General features: G+C 53.9%; 1 protein-coding gene across 11 annotated transcripts in view; it reads left to right on the plus strand.

Moving 5' to 3' along the window:
- DTNB (dystrobrevin beta) overlaps nucleotides 1-5,860 on the plus strand; it is a 296,213-nt gene extending 290,353 nt beyond the window's left edge. For 8 of the 11 annotated variants that reach the window (XM_004028945.5, XM_004028946.5, XM_004028947.5 and 5 more), the window contains 2 exons: nucleotides 3,987-4,020; nucleotides 5,759-5,860. In XM_004028945.5, the coding sequence (XP_004028994.1) occupies nucleotides 3,987-3,991 (5 nt within the window). In that variant the 3' untranslated portion in view covers nucleotides 3,992-4,020; nucleotides 5,759-5,860. Of the gene's footprint in view, nucleotides 1-3,986; nucleotides 4,021-5,758 lie in introns of those variants that run through there. The other 3 variants (XM_004028944.5, XM_019021308.4, XR_002004731.4) reach the window with 3 other exon arrangements.
- Nucleotides 5,861-10,203: the final 4,343 nt, after the last annotated feature.

Raw genomic sequence — 10,203 nt, forward strand, 5'->3', positions numbered from 1 at the left:
TTGAACCTAGGAGGCAGAGATTGCAGTGAGCCGAGATCACGCCACTGCACTCCATCCTGGGCAACAAGAGTGAAACTCTATCTCCAAAAAAAAAAAAAAGCAAGACCAAAAATGCAAAATAAATAGGAGATCAAATGAAGTGGAAGAAAAAGCTAATCATAAAACTTTCAGCATATAAGTATAATAAGAGTTTCTGAAAAGGAAGAGATTATTGTGGACTAGAATAGCCAAATGGTTTTGTGGCTTCATGGAAGAATAAAACCAAGAAGGGAAGGTGTCAGCAAAGGACAGTAGTGCCTTCCTAGTTTCATTATATATCGAACCTGCTTAACACATGACATCTGGGAAGAGCTGCAGGGAATGATTTTCACGTATGATGATCTCATCTAATCCTTAACACTGTGAGACAGATTTGAATATCCCCATTTTACCCATGAGGAAATAGGCTCAGAGAGATGTTGTTCATGTAGCTGTTAAATGGCAGAGATTAGGCCAGGCGTGGTGGCTCACGCCTGTAATCCCAGCACTTTGGAAGGCCGAGGCGGGTGGATCACTTGAGGCCAGGAATTCGAGAGCAGCCTGGCCAACATGGTGAAACCCTGTCTCTACTAAAAATACAAAAATAAGCCAGGTGTGGTGGTGCATGCCTGTAATCGCAGCTACTCGGGAGGCTGAAGCAGGAGAATCCCTTGAACTCAGGAGACAGAGGTTGCAGTGAGCCAAGATCACGCAACTGCACTCCAGCCTGGGCAACAAAGAGAGACTCTGTCTCAAAAAAAAAAAAAAAAAAAAAAGGCAGAGAACTGGGTCTTTCTGACTCCAAACTTCATGCTCTTAATCTTCATCCTTCTATGTTATAATGAACAGAAAACAAAATTTTCTTTGGACATTTGAGGGTGAGCTGTTCTTTCTGTCGTGCATTAATGTGTTAGTTGCTGGATTCCTCCTAAACATCAGTTCCTCAAGGCAGAGATTTTAGTCTGTTTTGTTCATGTTGTGTTCCAGTGCCTGGTGCTTAGGAGGTCAATAAATGAACAAATCAAAGGAAATAAATGGGGTGATGAGATAGAGAGTACCTTATCGGGGAGAGAAATGCAATGGCTGGTCACCCCAAGGAGGTGAAGGTAGGGAGAGCAGGAAGGATGAGGAGGAGCCAGCAGCAGCCCTCCCAGGGAGGAATTCTGAACAAGGCTCGGGGGAGTGAAAGAACCTGCCAGGTGATAAATGGCACAGCCTGAGTTCAACTCCAATGCCCATGGTTTAGTCTGAGCTGAACTCGTAGACTAAGGGAAGTGGAGTGGTCTTACTTAAGGAAGGGTAGAAGCCAAGTGGGAGATACAGGTAAGGAAGCTGTGACAAGAAAGGGAAACCTACGGGACAGTGGGTCTGGAGCGTTCTTGGCCCATAGGGGCTGGAGTGGCTAAGACAGGGTAGTCTTTGGAGTCTCACGGGGCAAGGAATTTGTCAGCAAGGACCCTGAAATTGCTGAGGAAGAAACTGGGAGAAGAGGAAGAAGATTCTGCAGATTCTGAAATCGTATAGTGAGTCTGAGCTAGGCCTGGGAGGAAGTGGACAGCAGCGCCAATGAGTTGATGAGAATGACATATGTGGCACGGACGCCAAAAGGTCAGACTAGGCTGGGCATGGTGGCTTACACCTGTAATTCCAGCACTTTAGGAGGCTGAGGCAGGGGGATCACTTGATGCCAGGAGTTTGAGACCAGCATAGGCAACATAGCAAGACCCCATCTCTACAAAAAATAAATGAGCCGGATGTGGTAGTGCACACCTGCAGTCCCAGCTGCTTTGGAGGCAGAGGCAGGAGGACTGCTTGAGCCCAGGAGTTTAAGGCTGCAGTGAGCTATAGTCACGCCACTGCATTCCAGCCTGGATAACAGAGCAAAGCCCTATCTAAAAAATAAAAATAAAAGGTCACATTAGAGAGCAGTAGTGTTTCAGACATCCAGGAATGCTTCATAGAAATGTAGAAACAATTGACTTACCCACACAGACAAGAAAGAAGGCAGGAGGGCAAAAGGTGAAGAGATACACAGAGATAAATTTACACTGGTGTAAACACATGCTGCAAACATGCGCACACACACACATGCACACGCACATGCACATGCCAACCAAATCCTAGCATTCATGTGGAATGTTCCTGGCTGAAGACATAACAGCTGCATCTCTGGCCTCCCTTCACCTGCCCCTCCCTTCCCCAGTAGCTTTTTCCCATGGCCTCTCCTCAGTCCTTTTCACTCCACCAAAGCAAACCTAGGACTGCCCCAGCCACTGAGGCCTTGCCCTGGCCACGAACTCTAGCCCTTATCCTGGTTCGAGTCTGAGTGTGGGCCATGCCTCACATGGGAATCGGACTGGGTTTCCCTTGCCCAGCCCTCCAGGCCCAGGGTGCTATCTCTGCACCTGCACTCCCCTGTCCACATCAAATTGGGTTTCCCTCGCCCGGGCCTCCAGGTCCCAAGGTGCTGTCTTTGCACCTGCACTCCACTGTCCACATCAGACTGGGTTTCCCTCGCCCGGGCCTCCAGGCCCCAGGGCACTGTCTCTGCACGTGCACTGCCCTGTTCTCATCAGACTGGGTTTCCCTTTCCCGGCACTCCAGGCCCCAGGGCGCTGTCTTTACACCTGCACTGCCCTGTCTGCATCTCTTCTGTCTTTCTGTGCCTCTTGCCCTTAGAGCTCCTTGTCTGTCTTTCAGTGCATATACCAGAATGTCTGTATGTCTATGTGAAATCTTTTTGTGGGAATGCCTGAATTTTTACGTATGTGACTTTCTGGTGTCATCCCTAAGGCCAAGAGTGTTAAGAGTTGGGGTGAGAGATGGTAGAGTTTTTTATGTTTGGCTCTCCACATTATATAGGTCCTAGGATATGTCCCTGAAACTACAGTGTAGCTCATACATGGGCATTTTTATAAGACTAAGTGTTTTTATGGGTGGACCTCCTGATTCTCTGCCATGAGCTAGGCCTGAGATTTTACAGACCTAGGACTAACTGCAGTCACCTGGACACCAGAGATCTGTAACTGTCAACCGTAAAGAGGGAGAGTATATTTGCTGCTTTGGGGTTGAAACCATACTGACGTAATATAAACAGAATTTGGTCAGCACCGTCAGGCAAACATAGTCTGCTCGATAAGGAAACTGTGAGAGTCAAATAGAACTTTTGAAGAATCTAGACCAAGCTGAACTTCCCTGCCATATTCACCCCTGCCTCACGCCTCTCCCTGTTCGCCCCTGGCTGGCTGGCTGCATCCTGGGGAATGCTTCTGCCCCATCGGGGTACCCTTCCTCCTCTGCATCTCCTCAAGAGAAGTGTAACCAAGACACATAGAAGAAGCACAGACTAACACACCTTCCCCCATAGTACATCATCTCCACCCTCCACAGCCTCATGTTACGCTCCTGTGTCCTTCACAATCTCCCCTCCCATACCCTGCCATCCCGGTGTGGGGGCTGTAAATCCAGTTTGCATCCATAAAGAGCCCTGGTGCAAGGCTGGACAGCAATGGCCCTCAGAGAACAGAACAGGCTCAGGAGGGGCCAGGCAGTGCTCGAGCCTCGGGTGAGCAAGCGCAGGGCTTTTCAAAGCAGACCATCTGCAGGAGGGGGACCGCCCTCACCCAAGGCGCAGTCACGTTCCCTTGGGGAACTTTCAGAGCTGAGTGGGCTTTGCCCCCCTCATGTAACTGCTCCCTGCATTTAAGGAGCTTTGACTCCATTTTTTAATGACTTTCCTTCTCCTGAGAAGCATCTGTCTCCATGGCTGCCTCGGGTTGGCTACAGTAGTAGAAAGTATGACTCTACCCTGCTGTCATACCTGGGCAGGAAAAGTCAACAAACGAGTAACGGGAGAAGCAAGGAAGCCCCTGGGGTGGGTGGGTCAGGGAAGCCCCTTTGAGATAGTCTGGGGCATGAGAAGACCTGGCCGTGACCTCAGTGTGTTGTTTCTGCCCGTGCTGCCACAGGTTAGCAGAGGAGCCGGACACAGAGAAAGCCCAGGTGAGTACAAAGAGTCCTCTGCCTCCCCACGGCCCCTCCCTCCTTCCTCAGCATCTTCCCTTCCCCTCCCTTCCTGCAGTCACAGGTCCCTAGCCAGGGCAGTCCTAACAGGTGAAGATGCAAGAGCCCAACTGTCCCTTCCCTTTGCCCACCCCAGCCATGTGCCCTCGTTGCCCTGTTTCTAGGCTGTGTCCTGTCTTGCACGGCACTGTCTGCAGGCCTGGTCCTTGGGCATGGCCTGGTGTCCTCTGTGTTGGGATGGCATTGGCAGACCCAACACTGCTGGCTGAAACGGCGTGCTGAGCAAGGCCACCTCCCTGGGGAGCACTGCCTCCCATGCTCCTTTCCCACAGCCACTGCCCACTTCCTTCCTGGGATCCAAACCACAGCCAGTGCGTCCGTGGATTCTGTCACCCAGCACTGCACCGAATCACAGTCCCTGACCCATAGACATGTGATTCATGCAGGATCACACTGACTACAGGGCTGACCAAGCCGCTTCCCATGGTGCCCGGCCAAGCTGCACCTTCTCACTTCCTGAAGAAGCAATGCAGAAAAGTACGGACTGCTCCAGTGGCAGATGCTCATTGCCTTTAGGAATTAGTCATTCCCATTTTCCAGCTCAACACCTTAACTCTTTCTAGTCCCAGCGCCAAGATATCAGACTTCTCCATTTTAAAATCTTGTCTTCCCTCCCCCCCGCACCCCGCACTTCTTATATTTAAAAATTAGGCATCTTCCTCGAATAAAAAAGTCAGGGCCCTAGCCGCACAATCCAGAAAAGGGTTTTTTTCAGACCCTCCCAAGTTGTGTCATCCTGGAATAGCCTCTAGCCCTCTCTCAGCCCTCTCTGCCCAACCGCGCCAGGCCATTGAAGGGCTCTGCCCGCTCCCCCGGGGCCCCTGCAGCCTCGGCCTGCGCTGACTCTGGATTGTGCGAGCTGAGGAGTGGGCAGCACCTGGGCCACGCACATTCTCTCGCTGCCCTGGAAATCACAGCGCCCCAGGGGCTTGGAGAGAGGCTTCTCCCTAAACTCACTGTGCACATTCAGGCAAGGCCCTTTCCCAAGCAAGCCTAGGCCGTGGCAGCCGAGGAGGGAAATCAGGAACTGACTCGCCCTGCAGGAGCCTGCCAGAGCCCCTCTCTCCCCGGGGCAGAAGGAACTGGGGTGCAAGGGAATGTGGCAGAGCCATGTGCCCCCACCGCCTTGTTGCACATGGAGGAAACCAAAGCCCCACACCAGAAGCCCCATGCCAGAAGCAGAATTGGAGCCGGGTCTTCTGCCTCCTAATCCTGCCCTCTCTGACCCACATCAGGGGTGATGAGAAACACCAACAGCCGAGAGTTAAACTAAAAGTATAAAACTTGGGTGCCACGGATTCATGGATGCCCAGGCCTGCGCTCTGCTGGCCGGGGGCTGAGGCTTCCTCCCTTTCCTCTTAGTATTCATTGGCACACCTCAGTCCTCCCTGCCGTTCTCCTGGGCCACAGTTCTCCCCAAGAAATCACCCCATTCAAACCTTGCATTGTGAACCCAATTCTTCCACGGAAACACTTCCTGACCCTTAGGAATGATGGCAGAGGACCCTAGGTACCACCCTTCAGCCCAACGCTTGAAAGGCGCCCAGCATCCTAGCAGCCCCTCCCTGCAGGGCCTCCTGTTCACAGTAGATGTTAGCAGCTTTTGTCCTGAACCCTCAACAGTGCCCGTGACTAACGGTGAGTGTGTCTTGCGCAGGCACAGAGGACGAGGAGCAAGCTGGCGCCGACATGGCGAAGGCAAGGTCTTCCCCCAGAGGCACATTCCTCTCCATCTTTCCACCGCACACCTGGACCAGGCTTGCAGGCTGCCAGACGTCACTCCACCCGCCAGGGAGAGGGGAGCCAGAGCCGGTGGGAAGCGGGGAGGGGCTGCGTGGCACAGCTGGTGGGCCTCCCCCTGCACAGCCCTGCATGTACTAGCACCTTCATCACTCCCCTCAGGGCATGGTCTCATCTCCGCATCAGGAATTCACCAGGAGGTTGAAAAGAGAAAAGAAAAAGCACCAAGCTCTTGTGTGTTTGTGACCTGATGAAACACTTCCTGGCGTCTGGCCAGCACGTGGGGTGCTCCTGAACGTGGGGGCACAAGTTTCCTTATCTTTGACCTTTAAAAACCAACAGGTTTCTTCCAGCGTGCAAAGAAAGCGTCAGGCCTTGCTCGGCTCTGTAGACATTCACACCCTGGCCACGGTGCTAAAAATAGTCTCACACTGGTTAGGCTTCCGCCCGCCCCGTGTGATGCCGCCGCCTGCAGCCCGGGAGGGAGGGGCGGAGACACAGCCGCGCGCCGCAGCCGGGCTGAGCCTCCTCCGAGAGGGCGGGAGGGACTCTGCGCCGTGGACTCCGTGGCCGCCAGGGGGCGCGCCGCCGGGGGCGCTGCTCGCAGCCTCTCGCCTTAGGGGTCGATTGGGCTCGGGCACACGTGATCAAGTCCCGTTCCCGGTGATTTTCATTTATTTTTTCCTCCTCCCTGGGCTCCAGGATGTTATTTTTAGCAGAAGAACTGCTATAAATATTTATAAAGGGCAGTGACTGTAATGAAGCGAGAAGCCCCACAGCTGGCTCCCCAGCATCCCCCACCCACCTCTGCAGACCCCTGCCCTTGGCTTTGAGGAGGTCTGTGCAGAGACGGTGGGATCAACTCCTGGCCGCACACGGATGGAGTCCCAGGGAAGCCTGCCAAGGCCCGGTCAGGGTAAAATAGAAGGGGTGGGTGTTCACTCCTTCCATCCTTTCCTCTCTGTCTCTTCTCCCCCATAGCTCATCTTCCCATTGGTTGGCACTGTGTCCCCACGAGCTTTCCACGGGGTTGCGCTCACCGTGGCCCCTCTATGGCTCTTCAGGCAAGCAGGTCTCCCTGTTTCCAAGGGCGTGGGGCCCTCTTCTCTGCCCAAGCCCCTGCTGACTCTCTGTGTTCTCAGCTCTGAGGCCAGCACTCAGGTACCGGGTGCACTCTGGTGATACCCGTTCTTGCTAAGGTTGATTTCTCGTAGAGCTAGAAAACCCGCCATTACCTAAGCCCCGAGCTCCCTCATGACTGTTGGCATCTGCTTTAGGACCCACCTCCCTGTCAGACCTTTGGAACTGGGTCCCTTTCCTCAATCCTGGCGAGGAACACAGGTGGTCATCACGGAAGGAAGATGGGCACTTCCATGTTAATTGCTCTGTGACCACTGAGCAGCCTAATTTAACCTAGGTAGACGGTTTTTTGAGAGACTGCAGCATCACTGACTCCTGGGTGAGCCAGGCTGCCGTGCAGCACCACAGCCTGGGCTGGCGCTGTTTTGCAGTGCTGGAGGACCCCGGGAGGGCTACCAAATGCATCGTGGGTCTTGAGGAAGCAACAGCTCCACCGAGTTCTTGTCCATAAGTCCCAGCCACCCTGAGCTTCCTCTTCCCTTCGCAGCCCCTCTCATCTGCTGGTGAGGCTTCAACCACTGGCAGACGTGCTCCTCTTTGGGCTGCTTACTGTGCTCCTGCAGCCCATAAGCGCTTCGGAGGGGTGCAGTTGCTATGGCAATGCCTACAGCCATCTGAATTCCTGCTGCACCTTCTGGAAGAAAAGAGCGCATGAAGAAGCATTCGGTGGATTCCCAGTCTGGCCTCTGGCCTCTGCACTGTCAGGAGTCAGCTGATGGGTTACATGCCGGACACGTGGGAGGTAGGTAGCCTGCCTTCCTTGGGAAGACACACTCTGTACCCGCAAGCCTCGTGCGCCCGGACGGGTTCTCCTTGTGTGGATCAGAAAACTAAATGAGGTGTCCTACTCAGGGCTCCTAGGTAATATACTGCACCAGTGGTTCTCAGACTTAAGCATGCCCGTGAATCCCCTGGAGGGCTTGTTAAAATACAGATAGCATGACCATGCCTCCAGAGTCTCGGATTCAGCAGATCTTGGGTAGAACCAGAGAATTTGCAGCCAACAAGCTCACAGGTGACGGTGGTGCCATTGGTCCAAAGACCACACTCTGAGATTCACAGGACAACACTTGGATGAAGAAGAAAACAAAGCAGTGCAGGAAGCCATCGCCCATCAGTGAAGAAGGGCCAGAGTCAGCCGTCTATTTTAAAGGAAGAAAGGGCCCTGGGCATGGGTGCTGGAACTGGGATCCCTAGTCTAAGTTGGTTTTGGTCCCCAGCAATCAATGAAGACTCTCCCAGACATGAAGGTGGGCAGCACTGAGGTAAGGCCTGTAAGGTACAGAAGACCGACATCATGGAGGCCCAGCGACAGGGGGTTACTTCTCAGTCTAGAGTCTCAGTGGTAGGGGGTGCTGAAGGCCTGCCTGGCTCAGGAGGGATGACAGGGGAGAGGGGGTGTTGCAGGCACCTAACCCCTGCAGCCAGAGCCTGGACACCAAGATGCTTTCCCCAGGATGCAAATACCATCTTCCACACGAAACAACATCCAGGCCCAGATGGGCTGCTTCAGGCTACCGGAAGCTCCATCTCCCATGGGCGTTGAATTCTTTTCAGAGGGAAAACGATTACTAGAGAACCTAGTAATTCGATGTTACAGGTCTGCCCAGTTAAAGTAGCAGATCCCAGGGACTCTGGTGCCTTCTCTGCACTTAACCTTACTTGAGAAGCCAGGACTCTGTAGGTAGTGGGCTTGGAGTCTCTCCTGCCTCCTGCACAGGCGCGTCTGCAAACAGGTGGAGGACACTGGCTCCGTCTTCCCTCTTCTTCCTACTTCCAAGGGAGGACAGCTGGGTTAGGACCATGGCATAAAAGAAACGGGCATCAAATCCTTTCACCAGTTCCAAAAAGCAATATGAGTCTACTAGTTCTGTGACAGTTTGAATGGGTTGTGACTGCTTTCATGTTGAAAATTTAAAATCTCTAAGGGAGGTCATGAGAACTAGAACTTGCTGGGAATGGAGTTGGGAGGCAGGTGTTGAAGACAAAAACACCAGGTAGCCATCCTTGTATTTCTGAAGTAAATGGAGCCTGTCATTGCTAAAGGTGGAGATTCAGAAGGGACTTACAGGCTAGAGGTGGGACTGTTGTTTATTCAGGCAGATGCTTCACGGGCACCAACTGTGTGCTGGGCACGAAGCCCCTTCCTCAGGCCTTCAGGCCTCACTGGCTCCAGGGTCTTAGAGCTTAAGGTTGGAATCTGGTCTGGGTTCGAAACTGTATAGTGAAGGGTGGGCTTGGAGGAACGGGCTGCCCTATGAACACGTCAGACTCAGGACAGTGGGCGCAAAGTGAGGCCACCCTGGGGAGGAAAAGGCTGTGGTCCCTACTCAGTGTCTGTTCTAGGTGCTGAGAAGGATGGGTCCTTGGGCTCAGGGGTGGGATGGGAGACTGGGAGGAGTGGGACCCGAGGAACCCAGGGGTGTGTCCTTGAGTTCAAGAGTCACGGCAAACATACAGAGACCTTACAGCCCCCTGGGACCCAGCTCACTGCTGGCTCAAAACGAGTCCGTTACCACGCAGTCAGTGATGGCCTCAGTCAGCCCCAGCAAGTCCTCAACCAGGTGGCAGAAACACCTGTCCGAAGCTTGGCCTACAGCCATGGCCACACTCCCAGGCAGAGTTCATAGGCCTGAAGCCAGGGGTAGTGGCACAGGCAGATAATCTCACCCCATTTTGGCAAGGGGCACAGAGAGTCCTCAGAGCACAAGTGTGGCCGCGGGCACACCCTGGCGGGGCCCCTGGCTTAAACGGTACAGGCCGCAGGTGCTGCCGTTCTCCCCAGGAGAGCAGCCTGTGCTGGAGCCCAGGAAACAAGGCCTCTGGCTCAGTGCCTGACTCAGGACTGGGGCAGCTGTCCGCCCTGCCCCCCGCCTTCCGGCCTGAAGGGCACCTGTACCCATCAGGCTTTTTGTTCAGGCCTCAGCGCGTGAGCCACACTGTCTCCACCACCATGGCGTGGTCCCAAGACCTTAGTCACTTTGTCTCTTTCCCTCCCTGCCTGGAAAGGCCTCCTGTGCCAGTCACCCATGGCCCTCACTGAGGAGATTCAGCCTGGGCTCCACGTCTGAAGCGTCTGGAAGTCCTCCCCACAGCTCCTCCCAATCCCAGGCCTCTTTCCTTTCCTTCAGACGAGGCCCCATGGCTCCTCCTTCCTCCGCCACAAAACCTATTGGCCACGGGTGCCGACAAGAAGCAGCAGGTCCTCTGCTTCCCAGACAG

The sequence above is a fragment of the Gorilla gorilla genome, chromosome 12 (genome assembly GCF_029281585.2).
Source record: "Gorilla gorilla gorilla isolate KB3781 chromosome 12, NHGRI_mGorGor1-v2.1_pri, whole genome shotgun sequence".
NCBI lineage: Eukaryota > Metazoa > Chordata > Mammalia > Primates > Hominidae > Gorilla > Gorilla gorilla.